Raw genomic sequence first — 16,498 nt, 5'->3', positions numbered from 1 at the left:
TCAAGACAAAGGGAGCTAATGGCACTATAACATCCCTTTATCGGTCTAAAGGGAGAAAGAAAACTAAATCAGCCAAGCTTGTCAAGGAAGGAGGGACTGGAAAGGCTAGAAAGATACAGGGCATGCTAAAGAGGCACGTACAGTGGCGGCCATAATTCCTGAGTTTTGCTGCCAAGCGGCAGCTGAGGAGGAAGGGTTGTGCCCACACTCTCTACAAGAGTCTGGATGAAGAGCATGTGGCACATGTGTTCGCATGAGTGAACCACTAACCTTGGTACGTAATGCAGGCTGCAGCCACACAGGTTGGGGTTGTCTTCCGTTGTTGTTTTTTTGCCAGTGGAAACAGCCAGGAGGTCTACAGTCCCAGCATACCCCATCCCTGAAGCGCACCAATGGTGACAGCCAAGGATTACAGCTCACAAGAACTGTCTGCCAGAAACTCCAGGTGGCTTCATCATGGTCTCTGTCAGGTCTGGAGCCTGAAGTTGAACTCCACAAACATGTGGGAGGATGACTGAGAGCCCCAGGGGTGCTTTGCAGGACTCCTCCCTGCCAAATGGAACAAGTGGTGGATCGAAAGAGGAGGAGAAGTTGCCACAGTCCAAACTCAGAAGGGGCAGCTCTAATGTTTCAGTCTGGATCAGCCCACTCACCACTCAAACTGGTTCAGGCTCTGAGGAGTCCACAGGGGGATTGCAAAGGCACAAACAGAGGTGCCATCAGTAGGCAGTTTCAAGACACTATTTTGCCCCTGAAATGCTCTGAATTTCATATCTGAGTTGGAGGTCTGGTAGGCCCTACGGGAAGGTCTCAGGGCTCAGTTAAACCACAAGCTTATCTGGTGTGCTCTCTGGGGCATTTGGTGGGCCACTGTGAGATACAGGAAGCTGAACTCGATGGGCCTGTGGCCTGATCCAGCGGGATTGTTCTTCTGTTCTTAAGCTTTGCTAGACTGACCTCTGGGTGTCTTGGGAGTTCTCCCAGGACAGCCAGAGCCATTTGTGACTTTGCTACCAAGTGAAGGCCAGGACTTGTTGCATCTGGCTGAGTGGAAGAGTTCCTATTACTACGATGCAACTTATCCCACTGTTCAAACTCTTGCTCTTGAGACAGAGGTACAGTTGAAGGGCAAGAGTTTGAGCAGAGGGACAGGCTACACACACGCACGCGCACGCGCGCGCACACACACACACACACACACACACACACGATTGTGCTGTGTGCAATGACATTTGGGCACACTTTGTTTAACTCCATTGCTTGATAATGAGCAGAGCGATCAGGTGATGTTTCTAGTTCTTCCTGAATGTCTTTTTTAGGGCACAATCCTAACTCCTTATGTCAGTGCTTTCCACCACTGGCATAGTGGTGCCAGTGGGGCATGTGCTGCATCCTGCAGTTGGGTGTCACTCAAGGTGGTTGGCAACCTTCAGTCTCGAAAGACTATTGTATAAGCCTACAGCACCTGGTATTCCCAGGTGGTCTCCCTTCCAAGTACTAACCAGGCCTGACCCTGCTTAGCTTCTGAGATCAGATGAGATCAGGCATGTGCAGGGTAACAGTTTGTTTGTTCCATCACCTCAGAGCTGCATTGCCCTTATGTCAGTGCTGGAAGGCACTGACATAAGGGGTTAGAGCTGCACCCTTAATGCCTAGAAGGGTTGTTTAAATGAGCACTGATGGTTGGTGGTGAGCTAGGAGACATCCCACCAGCTTGGGTTGGAATTGAGAAAACACTTGAACAGTACAGTGTGTGGTCTGTGAAAGAGACTAAGGCATTTGCTGACAAGGTACCGGCTGGTATCTTGCCTCTGGCTGGCAAAGTGAAGCCTGAAGGGGTAGGTGCTCTAAGGGCATACATTTTGCTTTGGGGGCTGATGCTGCTTTCTAATCTAGCTTTCTAATCTAGAACTGGCAAGATCCCCCACTGGGGGAAGTATGGAGCCATGGGCACGTAAGCCGCTTTGAGTACCCGAGCATAATAAAACACAGGGTTTTAATTTTTTATATAAATAAATAAATGGACACTGTGGTTGCAGCTGGAGAAACCCTTCTGTTTAGGTGCAATTTCACACAAGCAACGACTAAGGTGGGGCAATGTTGGTTTGATTCAGGTCCTTAGTGGGACTGCTCATCTGGAGACAAGTTCCTCCTAGGAGCAGTTGAGATGCATCTGGAGGAGGACTGTAACTGGACAGTGAGCAGACTGAGGAGCTGTTTGTGTGAAGAAGACTGTCCAGGAGCTGGCATTGCTAGATGGGTGCAAAGACTGCTTCCCAGCACGGTTCAGAGCCTTTGCAAGCAAATTAGCATTTTGAAAAGTGCACTGCTCATTAGAGGGAACATAACTTATTCAGGTTGTAAAATGTAGATATTCTTTTAATTTAGTGTATATATGCAGATCTGGCTGTGTTCAGTTAATAAAACAAGCACCTAACGATCCAAGATTGGGGGCATGTTCAATGCCAATCACCCTAGAAGGAAACTCTCTCAAGTCCAATGTCAGCCCTGAATCTCTGCTTGTGGTTCCTAACTGGACCTCATAATAGAAGCTTCTTACCTCCAGGTTCAAAAGGCCTGAACCTCAGGTTCAAAAGATGAACCTCCAGGTTCATATCCCTTTGCTTTCTCTGTCATCTATCCACATTTATAGAAACCTGATAGTTGTATCTGAAATCTTGATAGCTGCAAGTTAGTAATCCTAAAGCAATCTTTTACAAATGCTCTTTCCTCTAACTCCGGGAGGGGGCATTCTGTTGGGTAGCATTGATTATTTTTCCTCCATAAAGATCCAACTTATCTTTGTAATAACAGAAATTTGCCATCCTCAGGCCTGAATCTCAAGCTTCCTTGCTGCCTTATTTTAACTTCCACCTCCCTTTCATTAGGAACCTAAACCAAAGCCCAGCAAAACCACTCAGGGGAGCTTTCAGTGGAATTCGGTGCTTGAGGTGCAGAACCAAGGAACTGAGTTTCCGTCTACTTTCTTTCCAAAACCGCTGCAAGAGGTGTGTCTCAAGGAGGCCATTTCACTTAGAAAAAGACACTATTGTGGATGACCCTTGTAGGATATAACAGATCCTGTTGCCGTTGAAGGGATGTGACTGAGAGAAATACATGGTGTGGAGAAAGCAGAGATGTTTCTTGTCCCTCTGTCATCTGACAATTACTTGGCTCACCCAGCTGAACTTAATAGTGGTAGATGCAGGAGAGACAAACAGCCCAATCCTATCCAAGGCTTATGCTATCATCCATCAACAGGGCAAAAGTCACTCCATTGTTCTGTGGGCTGCAGCCATCAGGACTCACAGCCAGAAACTACTCATGAGCAACAGCAGACCACTGAACCTCTTCTGCCCCATGAGCAGTTCAGGGTGGGGAGTGAGCTGAGCTGCGGCACTCTGGGGGTGGGAGGGGCAGGATCTCAGCAGCAATGGCATATGCCAAAATCCTAATCCCTTTTCCCCAGCCCAACACACACACACTGACTCAGACCAAAGAGCTGGTGTGGGTCAAAGAAGACCCATTGGAGGCCAGGCAGTCTACATGGAGGAAAGTTAAAAAGATTCTTCCTTGCCTCTTCTGGGTCACCTGGTCACCTCCTCCCCCCATTGGATACAGCGTGTGCTCCATAAGTGGTGCTGCATGCTGTGGGCTGGGGGGGGGGGGATAGGATTGTGCCAAAAGTAAGTATTTTACACCACATCTTGTGGCAGCCGGTTTCATTAATTAAATTAGTCATAGAAAGAAGTAGGACAAATATGGCTGCATTCTTACTTGGGAGTAGATACAACTGACCTCAATGGGACTTGCTTCTGAGAAGACATGAATAGGTCTGTGCTGGAAGTCTACCAGTGTCCATTAATCATCATGGTTATAAGGAACAACGATGTTCATAGATGACACTTTTAGACTTTGACGTCAGTATCAACTGGGATAATAAATATGGAATAACAACACACAGTCATAAAGGTTGTTTTTTTTGGGGGGGGGGGAGGGGGTCTTACAACTGACAAGCAGTCGCCCACTCTGTTAAGACTGCAGAGATGCAAAAAGGGTCACATGTCTGATCTGCTTGTTGACGTTTGACTGGCATATCCTGATTCCAGATCATTTTTGCTTGTTTGCAGGAGTGTTGCTGGGGGGCGGGGAAACCATAATGTCTCATCATCCACAGGAAAGGCAGCCCTAAGGAAAGATGAGCAGTTCTGTCCCTGGAGCTAGTTTCCCCACACTTAGAGCATGCCGAATGACAAAGACAGAGAGGAGACCAGGGACATTCATCTAGCCCTGAACTGACATGGCCTGTGGCTAGCACATCCTCCTTGGTTATGGGACTCTTCAGGGAATATCAAACAGCAAAAGGTGCTGGCGGGGCCTTCTTGAGCAATAATTTATTTACAAAGAGCCCTTGATTTTAGTTTCCTCCTTAATCTCCATTTTTTACTGGTTGTCACTGTGTATTTCCTTTCTACCAAGCAACATGCAAAGAACTTGAACCCAATTTCAATTGGCAAAGCTGTGCTCTCTGTCCTTCCTTCCCCTTTGGTAACCAAACAGGATTCATGTGATGGACTTGAATCCAAAAAGACTATGCTGGAGGCTGCTTCAGGCACATGGGTGGTCAGCAGCAGAAGGAATATGAGGGGCTATGCTTTAAAAAAAATAATAAAATAAAATCCCCATTGGAAAACATAGAGGCTATTGTTGCATCATCTTTGTTTACTGCCTTGTTGGCCCTTCATGGTCCATCCTGGTTGGAAAAGGTTTCCTCTTTTGTTTTGTTCCCCAAGGAGGGTGCAGCAGGGAACTTCTTGATTGCTCTGGGGACCAGTGCCTCAATTAACATGCCACTGAATTTGAATTGCATTGGATTTGCATTGCAAATTTGCACAGCATAAATTGTGTTGAATTTGCAATGAAGTTGGCAAGGGAAGCCAAGGTTGAAAGCACTCCTTGGGTGAACATTAAGGGCCTCTTTTCCCTCAGGGTTAGGAGCCTGCCGGAATGTGGTCTTGCTTGCAAGTTTAAATGTGCTGACCAAGCCAGGTATGAGTGGTCATGGAATTGTCCAAAGGCAAAGCTTCTCCCAAGCCAACCAGTGAGAGAGGCAGGGGTAGGGTTGCTCTGATGAACCCAGGTTGGTGGTGCCCGAAATTTTGTTACATGTGAAATTCAGTATTATTCACAAGGGCTCCAGGAACAGAACCCTCGCAGATAATGAGCGTCCACCTGTATATTCAAAGGCTTCAGACGCTTTCTGGGGCTTTTCTGAGGTTGCCCTTCTAGGACCTCCAGAAGCCGTTCCAAGGCCTGTGGGGGGCTTCACAGAGAGCAGAGCTCCAGTTGCCTCAGCTTCAGCTTGGGGTTGGGCTTCAGGTTGGGCTGAAACTGGCTCAAGGGGGTCCTCTGTTGAGCCAAATCTGCAGATCGAAAATCCTTGGCTAAGTAGGCTCAACCTGTATATGAACAGGAACTGAGTAGCCTTGAGCAAGCTGCTGTGTCTCCCCAGTCTGTGAAATGAGAATGCATCCATTCATATGCAGACTCATTTATTTTCTTCAGATGTGGGGATGTAGCTATCAACTGCCTGTTTATTTTACTTTTTGCTGCCATATTAGTGATCGATTTGATTATTAGTTTTAATGCTTATGTGTGTGCTTTTATAGCTGCTGTAAAGCTTGTTGATTTTCTTGTTTTGGTCAGGTGTTATTTTCTTGTTTTTGAATTTTGTGGGAAACCACCTGGAGTGCCTTCCACTTGATGGGGGGGGGGGGGTGAGAGCAAGAGATAAACATTTTAAAGAACATGCACACAGAAATAAATATTTCACTCGGGAAGGAAAACCCTCAAATCTCCAAGGGCCAGTTCAGGTTTGTCCTTTGGGCCCCATTGGTATCAGTCCACTGTGCACTGCCTGCATTCCCCCCCCCCAAGATACTGCCCCTGCAGACAGCCATGCCTACCCCATAGAAGGGGAATGGGCTTCTTAAGCACCAGATGGGTGGGGAAAAGTGATTTGGAGCCACAGCAGCTTTTTCTCCTTCTCCCTTCTCCTTCGGACAGTGCTGAGTGATTAGGGGTCTTCACCCTGAGTAGAAGGGAGAGGCCAGGATGTGGGCTCATGGGGCTGGGGAGATGGCTAAAGTATTGCAGTCCAAAGCAGTCCAAAGACTCACACACCTATTGTGGGTCAGGGCTCACTTTGCATCTGACAAATGGCTTGAGGCCACAGACCACTGTGCTCAGGTGCCACAAAACCCCCAGCTGCACTCCTAGACACACCGGAATCAGCTTCACTGAACTCAGTGGCCCTTATTTCTTAGGGGACATGCACAGGATTGCGCTGTTCAGTGCTGCTACAACAGATTGACACGGCCAGCCCTTTGCAATTCACCTCCTAGTGTTGATGGGACAGTGACCAACAGAAGGATTTAGGATGTGACAAGAACTCCCAGTTGCTTTACACATCCAACTGACGATCAGCTCCATGTGCTACGCTCAGGAACGTCCAGCTTCAGAGGTATATTTGATAGGATTCACCAGACGCTGAGGGGGGATTTGGGGTGAGAAAGAAGTGCCAGGGGAAAGTGTTCGTCTCTCCCACCCCAAGCACCACAATTTCAATCCTGCACAGCTGCTAAACCAAAGTGCCTCTTCGTTTACCCACTTTGGGTAAAAGGTACTTGGAGTTAGCAACATGCCTGTTCAGCACCCATTTGCATGATCCTACCAGGTGAAAAATCCACACTGTGTTGGGCCGGTGACAACAGAAGGCAATTCAGCCTGCATTTGAACAACTCCAGTGCAGGGGCATGGGGGGGGGGGTCCTGAATGGCTTGACAGGGAAGTCGGCCCAAGAACCTGTTGGCTCTACAAGTTCGCAACCCTCTGGGGCTGATTTATTTTGTTATATACAGTCTTTCACTTGGTGCGGCAATAGCTCTTGCAAGCAGTTTCTCCCCCCTCCAGAGGACTATTGTTCTCCTAAAGAGAACAAGATTTACTCGCTGCCTCACTGCAGCCTTTCTCCTAACGTCAAGTTTATGCTTTGTTTGTGTACGGGAGGGTCGTGCTCCAGAACAGCCAGTTGTGCTGGAGGGGGGCAGGGGTGGGGGGGCAGATTTGTTTCCATGGCTTTTAATGAAATACCAATAGGTGGATATTTTATTTTGCTGTGAATATGAAATTGCACCAGTGACCTGTCAAGCTCTTATTTTCAAGCAGAACTTTATTTCACACCTCAAGACAGGCTGGAAATTAGTTTTCCCCACTGAGGTCTCTCATTAGGGATTGCAAAGGGAGCGTGGCATGGGGCAATTGTGCCTCCATTTTTATTCTCTTCTCGTGGTCCCAGATTTGAGGAGGCCAAGCTCAGCTGACGAAGGGGAGTGCTATACCAAAAGTTGCTGGGAGCTGCAGTAAACAGCCCTGCCAGGTCCAGAGCAACTGGCCTTTGATCCGCTCCACTTTTATTTGGTCTTTTGCAAAGCAAATGCAAGGAAGGAGACTTCATCCCTGCCCAGGGTCCTTGATCTGGATCTCCTGGAGTCAATGCAGAGTTTGGCTGCTTCTGAAAAATGCTCTCTTCCAAGGTGATCTTCATAAATATTGCTGTCCCCTCCACACTTTCCAGAGTTGTGAGATGCTCTGGGGCAACAGAAGCTGGTTTAGCTTCCTTTGGAGTGGTGAGAACTTGGGATGCTTTTGTATTAGGTGCTTTATTTTCCAAGCTAAATACAACTGAAGAGAGACCCTCCTGCAAGGTGGCTGATCCCTACATCAGAACCCCTAGAAGGTGACTTCAACTGAGCTCACAACTTTCTTCCCCTCCCCGCTTCCATCTCTGGCTCTTCTAAATCACAAACTGCTGCTTCAAAAACACACTCACACTTTCTCTTACATCTGCCCCTCTCGTCAGAGGGACTGGTGTCACTGTCCACAGGCCCTGTTGGGTATCTGTTGGATGCACAGAGACATAAGAACATAAGAACCTAAGAACAGCCCCACTGGATCAGGCCATAGGCCCATCTAGTCCAGCTTCCTGTATCTCACAGCGGCCCACCAAATGCCCCAAGGAGCATACCAGATAACAAGAGACCTGCATCCTGGTGCCCTCCCTTGCATCTGGCATTCTGACATAACCCATTTCTAAAATCAGGAATACACAAAAGCGCATACACATCATGGCTTGTATCCCATAATGGATTTTTCCTCCAGAAACGTGTCCAATCCCCTTTTAAAGGTGTCTAGGCTAGACGCCAGCACCACATCCTGTGGCAAGGAGTTCCACAGACCAACCACACGCTGAGTAAAGAAAAATTTTCTTTTGTCTGTCCTAACCCGCCCAACACTCAATTTTAGTGGATGTCCCCTGGTTCTGGTGTTATGTGAGAGCGTAAAGAGCATCTCCCTATCCACTCTGTCCATCCCCTGCATAATTTTGTATGTCTCAATCATGTCCCCCCTCAGGCGTCTCTTTTCTAGGCTGAAGAGGCCCAAACGCCGTAGCCTTTCCTCATAAGGAAGGTGCCCCAGCTCCGTAATCATCTTAGTCGCTCTCTTTTGCACCTTTTCCATTTCCACTATGTCTTTTTTGAGATGCGGCGACCAGAACTGGACACAATACTCCAGGTGTGGCCTTACCATAGATTTGTACAACGGCATTATAATATTAGCCGTTTTGTTCTCAATACCCTTCCTAATGATCCCAAGCATCGAATTGGCCTTCTTCACTGCCACCGCACATTGGGTGGACGCTTTCATCGACCTGTCCACCACCACCCCAAGATCTCTCTCCTGATCTGTCATAGCTGACATTTCCAGCTATCTCATCACCATTAGCTCACCATTCTGAGTTAACAACCAGAAATCCACCTAACAGTTAATTGTACTCAAAAAAAAGTCTTAAAAGTCGTGGACTGATCCTACCAAATTCATAGCACCTAAAGGACATCTGGATAGGGTGCTCACAGCCCACTCCTATCCTCCATCCCCCCCATGCAGTCACACCAAAAGTGGGTCCATTGTATCCAGCTGGCGGGGGGGGGAGGCTTTGGAGGGGAAAGGAAGTTCCTTTAAGTTGCCCACTCCACAATGCATCTCCTCAGACCTGCGACAGCTCTTGAGCTCCATTCCAGGTTCCCTGGTGGCAATCCATTTTGTGCCTCATTGGCAATCCATACTCACACAGGCTTTTGTCATTCTGTGCTTGTACCCAGGTAAGGAACCACAGGAAGGTGCCATCGACCACCCACCCCCAGCTCCTTGACTTGCAGGAGGCGGGCTGAGCTTCCTGCATTTCTGCAGAGAGGTTCAGATTGTTAGATCCCAGTTACCAAACAGTCTCTTGGCCCAGGATTAATTAAGCGAATCTTGATATCTAATTAGGGATTGGTCTGGTGATAATTACCAGGAAATGTATGCATTAAAAATATTCATTTGTCAATGAAGTGTAATTAAGAGCACTGTTTAGGGAAGAATCAATACTCATGTCATGTGATTTGGGGGGGAGCGAGATTAAGGAAGAGACTCGCTGCTTTGCATGAATCAAAAACCTTGATAGAGACTGGAGATGATTCTGCCCCCTTCCTTGCTTTGTTCTCGAATAACTCATGCCTACGACTCTGCATCCTTGAACAGAGTGTCCCCCTCTCCTTTGTTTAGCTCACCCATTTGTTTCACTCCCTTGCTCCTTGCTGCATTGTTCAAGGGGTTATAGATTTATTAGAGTGGGCGAGAGTGACAGGTCAGAGAGAGGGGCTTCCTTCCAGAACGTGCTGTTAATCCAGCAACCTGGCTCTTATTGTGAGGCCTCCACACAGGGGGGAACCGGCTTCCTTACCATATTAATCCTTTGCCTCTTTAGACCTCATTACTACAGTTGTGTGTGTCTGAGATGCAGCACTGCCATTGTAAGAGCTGTGCATGGCAGTGATTTCACTGGCTGCTTGCACATATCCAGTGTTGGCCCTGTGTGTGGAAAAGCTTGAGTTCAAGTCACGCACTCAAGTGATTTAAACCCACTGCCCAGACCAAGTGGTTTGCAATGGAGTGAGTAGATGTGCTGAATTCATGACACCGCTGATCACAGGGAACCAGTGGCGTAGCTAGAGGGGGTGCAAAGCACTAAGTTTTGAAGGGAACCTCATGGCGGCATGCAAGCGTCATTCCAGGCATGCGCCTACATTTTGCTCCCACCAGTGGGAATGGTTCTGAAGGGGAGGAGCTGCTTGCACGCCACGGTGAGGCTCCCTGACTGAATTGGCTGGATGACTCTCTTGATGACGATGGGGGTGCTCCAGTTACAGACCTGGCCTCTGTGGCACAGGTCCACAGTGTTGCCCCTCCCCGCATCCTGCCGCCCCCTCCCCGAAGCTCACAGAGCCTCATATGGTGTTTGGACTGCTGCAAAAACCTTCTGAGGCTTCCGATGCGGTTTTAAACAGTACTTCCAGAAAACTGGACCTACTGTTAAAGACCGCATTGGCCTCAGAAGGCTTTTGCAGCAGTTCCAAATGCCACGAAGGGCCTCGCCTGCCTCTGGAACAGCTCCGAAGGGCAGGCCGAGGAGGTGTGATGGGCAGAGGTGATGGCAGTGCAGAGGTGCTGCCCCGACAAGGCCCATGGGTGTGGCACCTGGGGCTTTTACCCCCTCCCTCCACACCCGCCACTGAGGTACGCACCCCTGACTGGAACTGTTAATTATTGCACTCAACAGGTTGCACATGAGTGCAGCTGCTTCAGGGCCAGGGGTGCCTGTCCATACTAAAAGTGAGCCATGATTTCTTACTCCTGCCCCTCCTTAGTGGCGTAGCTAAGGGGGTGCAGGGCGTAGCTAAGGGGGTGCAGGGCGTAGCAGTCGCACCAGGCATCAAGCTTTAAGGGGGCAATAAGCTGAGCTTGACAGTAGTGACCAAAATTGTGAAAATCCTGGTATGTATGAATAATACCATCATGCTATATATCATTGGAAAGGTAATTTAATGCAGAATGCAATGAAACAAACTGCATTGGGATGTCTGTATTCTATCAAAAGTTATGGCCGATTAACCAGAAAATGAAAACACAACTGCCTTGTGGAAGAAAAAGTGGATTTGCTTAACTCCAAACTGACCTATGAGACTGATTGTTCTGAGTGCCAGTGAGATGTTATTATGATACAGCATTGAACCAATAACTTTTTGTTTATTTACTTAATTAAATTTGATTTTGTTATGCGGGGGGGGGGGGGTTTACAAAATCTTCTTTGATCCCAGGGAGCAGATAGATGCCTTAGCTATGCCACTGACTGGGGAGAGGTGGCAGAGCAAGTGGGTGGTGAGCTGGTGGGGGGAGAAGGTGGGTTCCTTCCAATTTTCACTTTTTAAAAAGCCTGGGTGTGATGTCACTTCCGGTTGTGATATCACTTCTGGGGCAACACTTTGAGCTTGGCACCAGGCTACACGATCGTTAGCTACGCCATTGCCCCCTCCCCTTAATCCACCCTTCAACATCTGAAGACTTCCAGTTTTCTCTTCTGTGAGCAAAACCGACCCAGTTCCTTTGGTCCTCCCAGATTCTCCAGGCTTTGACCCTCTGGGACTGTGTTTACTGACATACTGACATAGGGTTTTGAAATGAATATCTTGCCTGATAGAGTTGAGAGGATGCAAGTCCTGATGCAAATGTGGGATGAGCATCTGATTATGCATTTGAATTCCTGGCTTGCTGGCAAGTGTTTGTGTCTCTAGCCACCTGTACTCTTTCCTGATTGAAAGTAAGTCAGTTAGAAGGAATGGGACAGAAGGTGGATCGGAGATAATAGTCTTCAGCAGCTGCATTACCATATCCATGTCAGAAATCAAACCTGCCAGGTTGTCTTGGCATCCTTAAACTTTCTGCCTTTGTGAGCAGCAGAGCTGGAGAACTTGTTGTGTAGGGATGTGAAGAAACCTTCATCCCTGGAGGTCTTTAGACAAGGATGTGATTGGATTCACTTGGGTGTGCTTGAGTGCCAAGGCAGGAGGGTGGAGAAGGTGACTCTTGAAGTCTCTTTTGGCCATGTGAGGATGGCCATCACTGGAGATGAGGAGGAACGAAGGGCTGTTTGATGCACCTGGGTTTCCGTAGGATTCCTGCTACTTACAGGAAGCCAGATGTGATGTCTCATATGGTTGCCTCTAGCTCTGGAATTCTATTTTGAAAAAAGATAAATAAAAATCCACCATGCAGGTTTGTCATAAAGATACTCTAGAGGGCTCATTCCTGTTTCAATTTCCCACATTTGTATGCAGTGGTGTAGCTAGAGGGGGTGCATAACTTTAAGTTTTACAGGTGCCTGAATGCGCCGTGCAGGTGGCCCATCCCCTTCAGAGCCATTCCAAGCATTCCACCTCCATTTTGCTCTTCCCCACCTGGAATATCTCTGAAGGGGAGGGGGAGGGTCCCTTTGCATGGCACATTCAGGCACCTGCAAAACTTAGTGCTTTGCACCCCTCCTAGCTATGCCACTGTTTGTATGACAGTATTGCACCAACCAACCCATGTCAGATAGATGGGGAAAGGGGCATCAAAGGTGGAAGCTACTCTACTGGTGTCAGCTGTGCCTTCCGTCACACACACCTGTAGTGAAGGTGCACAATCAAGTTTGAAGGTACACGTATCTTCACAACTTGATCCAGCGTAAATATGGTCTTACAGGGATCACAGCCACCGTTTTCTTTCCACAAGGGTTGCTCTGGATAATTTGGACTTTCCCTCTCTCTGGGAACATTGGAAGCTGCCTTTGACTAAGCCAGACCTCTGGTGCATCTAGCTCAGCATTGCCAACTCTGAGGTTTCACACATGAGCCTTTTCTGTGCCAGGGATGGAACCTGGAGCTTCTGGCATACAAAAGGCGTGCTGTGTCACTGCAGGACAACTCCTTCCTCTCTCGGTGTTTTTGGTTCTGCTCATCGGAGTGGTGCTGAAGGTCAGGCAGCTGCCTCCCAAAGTGTCTCAGAGCAGATGGCAGGAGTCCTGGTCCTCCTGGTAGAAGCCAACTCAGCTCAACTAAGGTCTTCCCCTTCTTCTTCTTCCTTCCTGCAGGGGGCCTCATCAAGCCTGGTGGTCAAGTTCGCAGACACAGACAAGGAGCGCACAATGAGGCGTATGCAGCAAATGGCTGGGCAGATGGGCATGTTCAACCCAATGGCGATACAGTTTGGAGCGTATGGAGCCTACGCACAGGCAGTAAGTGTAGACATGGGGCAGTGGGGGAGTGGGGCTGAGGGGAGTTGAAGGTTCCATAGTTTATCATTCTGAGCATCCATTCCAGCCCTGCCACGTATCACAAGGGGACCGATTCTAATGTGCAGAAACAACACATGGTGCAGCCTTTTCTGGGTTGCTCCAGACTGCAGAGAGGAGGGAAGTCAAACATCTGAGAGCTTCCCCATGTCTAAGGATGTCTAAGGATGGGCAGATCAAAGGTACAAGGAGAGCGTACCAGCTGCACGCTGGAGTGCACAGTGTCAGATCCTTGAAACAATTCCAGAGACAAAGCTGCCCCATGGATAAGAGCACACAGCTTCCTGTATGCCAATTGGGTGAGGAAACAAGGCGCTCTCTTTCTTGGCCCAATCTATGCAAGCACTGGAAGGGGTTCAAAAGACCCCCTTCATCTCCAGCAACTGTCTGGGGAGGCCTGCACTTCATGCTCTGAGGGCCAGCAGGCTATGGCTTATAGGGAAATTGGGGGCTCCCAACTGGGGGCTCCCAGGGGAGCTGCCTGGGATTTGGGGGCAGAAAGTTTCATATGTTTGTTTCATATGGAAGAAGGGACACATTTGCTCTCAATTGCCTCTGAAAGTAGAACTAGAACCAACAGGGACAAGCTGCAAGAAAAGAGATTCTGATTGGGCATCAGGAAAAACTTCCTGACTGTCAGATGACCTTTTAGTTCCCTTCCAACTCTATGCTTCTATGATAAGTGCTGTTACCAGGCGGGCTCTCAGACATCTGTAACATGCACACCTGAGAGAAATCTCTTGTGCAGACAGGAGGCTCATGGATCCACTCAGTGGAATGGCATGCAGTGAGAAGGAAATCCAGGCCAAAGATGCCGCAATTGGTAGCTTTTATCATGGGGATAAAAAATACAATAACTGGAAAAGGAAATCAAACAGAGAGATGCGACATAATGTACACAATGATCACTCACACAACAGGACCCTAAACATTGGCTTTTAGCAAGCAAAAAGAGCAGCAAAATCCATAGTGGACTGGAGAGCATCAGTGACAAGTTCAGCATGAAAGGCGCCCACCGTCTGTTTGCCGCTCCATGCAACCCACCACTCGATGTGAGCCACATCAGTCATGTCATGCACAGGCCGGCCATGACTAAGCATGTAGTCATGGCTGGCAACCTTCAGTCTCGAAAGACTATGATATAAGCCTACAGCACCCGGTATTCCCAGGCGGTCTCCCATCCAAGTACTAACCAGGCCTGACCCTGCTTAGCTTCTGAGATCAGACAACTGACTGACATAAAGATGGGGGGGGGGGAGGTTTCTGGGCCAGTGGCCAGGGTTGCCAAAGGCTCAGGTGACCTCCCCATATCTGCTGAAGTGATCTTGTAGACTACTGAGGAACTAGGATCCTCTCCTGGTCCAAGAGTGGGAAGAAAGGCAGAAAAGGCTTGAAAAGCAAACCCAGGAGGGTTTGGCTGGAGGCTTCATTGCCTCCAGGGAGGAAAGCAGCTGAGGGAGCCAAGCTTGTATTCCTGAGGCAGCTTGGCAGGCACTGGGATTGCAGCTTGCAGAGATGTTCAGGGCAGTGGCATAGCTAGAGAGGGTGCAAAGCACTATGTTTTGCAGGCACCTGAATGTGGCATGCCAGTGGCCTCTCCCTCTCCCCTTTGGAGCCATTCTGCATTTGCACCCCCTCTAGCTACGCCACTGGTTCAAGGGTGCTGAAGGAAGGGAGAAAGTTACTGGATAATGGAGGCAATGGGACACAGCAGGGGGGGGAGCTGAGTGATGCAGGAGTACACAGGCAGCAGAGGAATGTGCGGAGTCAGTGCCCTACTTTTTGTAACAGGCAGAACTCAGGGAGGGAGGGGATAGAACCCAGCAACCCTGACACGCACCAGGATCTCAACCCCGGCCTTTCTACCCTTCCCTCTCCTCGAACCTGTGCCAGCAAAAGAGCTGGCACTGATCCAGAAACCCATTGGGGCAGTGGAGTGAAAGGTAATATATCTTCCCATACCTCAAGGAAGCCTCTGGATCCACCCACCCATCCACCCCACCCCAGCAAGATACAGCACATACTCCAGTGGTGCAGTTGCATCAGCGCAGGAGATTTGGATCCGGTTGTAAATGTGAGGTCAATAGTAGAAGTTGTTTTGCAGCATCACGAAGACTGCTAGACACATGTACAGAGAGAGAGAGAGAGAGAGAGAGAGAGAGAGAGAGAGAGAGAGAGAGATATTTCAAGTTGTCTAAATGACAGGCTCACGTCTCCACATCCAGCGTCAGCAGGCCCAAGATGTGCTGCGAGCCTGTTTCTCAATCGGACCAGTTATCTGTGTCGTTCCCTATCTGTCTTCATCTCCAAATTGTACACAAAGAAAAGGACCAGTGCGATGTCGCCTGGCGCTGTCCCATTGCTCCCATTTAATCCACACTGGACCACCAGCTGAAAGATATGGAGCTGATTGGCACCTTAGAAATGCGAGAGGGAGGGAGGGAGTTCCAGCCAACTGTTTACATCAAGCTAAAGTCAGGACTGAAGGCCCCTCTGCTTCTCAAGTCACACCAATGTGCTGTTGTATCAGTAGACGCACCAGGGGACCACACTCCAGGACCTCTGATCATTTAAGACTGGAACTCATTGGAAGGATGAATGCATTTTTAACTAGTTGTGGCTGCCCTGCAACAATTTATTTTTCAATGTTGACTGCCCTGGACGTGGGATGTGCTCCTAAAATTGCTCCCAGCCCTCATTTGCCACTGCTTTTGTGGCTGTGACTCGCCCTGAAGGCGAGGGGGCTGCTTTACACCAATGGCCAGGCGCCTGGAGAAACTTAGTGTTTTGCCCCCTCCAGGAACGCCAGTGTATCTTAGCACTGCACATTCCCCAGTGGGTGCCCTTCTCAGAACCCAGGGCAGGAAGATCAGTCCTCGGGTGTGAGCAGTGGGTGTTCCAGACAGCTGTCCCCAATCCTCCCTCCTTTCCTTCCTTCTGTGTCTGCCACTCTTCCCTGTAGGCTCCTGGCCCCTCCGCCCCAGGCTTCTTCCTCATTCCCTGTCCCCTCTACGGGATCTTGTTTGCCCCTTTCCCTTTCCACCTTTCTCTTGTTCCTCCTTGGGTATCTTCTTATGCTCTTTCCTTCACCTTCCCTGATCACCATTTCCACCCCTTGTGCTTTTCTCCATCTCTCTTTCCCCACCTTTTCTCTGCTTTCCCCCTCCTCTCCAACCACCTCCTTGTCTCTCTTTCTCTACCCTTTTGAATCATCCCATCCTGCACCCC

The 16,498-nt window shown here is 48.9% G+C and overlaps 1 protein-coding gene and 1 pseudogene across 31 annotated transcripts in view; one reads left to right on the top strand and one right to left on the bottom strand.

Annotated features, from left to right (window-relative positions):
* CELF4 (CUGBP Elav-like family member 4) overlaps positions 1 to 16,498 on the top strand; it is a 697,876-nt gene that overhangs the window by 631,865 nt on the left and 49,513 nt on the right. For 21 of the 31 annotated variants that reach the window (XM_066616553.1, XM_066616565.1, XM_066616550.1 and 18 more), the window contains one exon: positions 13,070 to 13,213. In XM_066616553.1, the coding sequence (XP_066472650.1) occupies positions 13,070 to 13,213 (144 nt within the window). Of the gene's footprint in view, positions 1 to 13,069; positions 13,220 to 16,498 lie in introns of all 31 variants that reach the window. The other 10 variants (XM_066616567.1, XM_066616554.1, XM_066616546.1 and 7 more) reach the window with 1 other exon arrangement.
* On the bottom strand, positions 1,454 to 1,571 carry LOC136643522 (5S ribosomal RNA; annotated as a pseudogene).

The sequence above is a fragment of the Tiliqua scincoides genome, chromosome 2 (assembly GCF_035046505.1).
Source record: "Tiliqua scincoides isolate rTilSci1 chromosome 2, rTilSci1.hap2, whole genome shotgun sequence".
In the NCBI taxonomy this organism is placed as follows: Eukaryota; Metazoa; Chordata; class Lepidosauria; order Squamata; family Scincidae; genus Tiliqua; species Tiliqua scincoides.
This window is presented reverse-complemented; position numbering and strand designations above follow the sequence as displayed.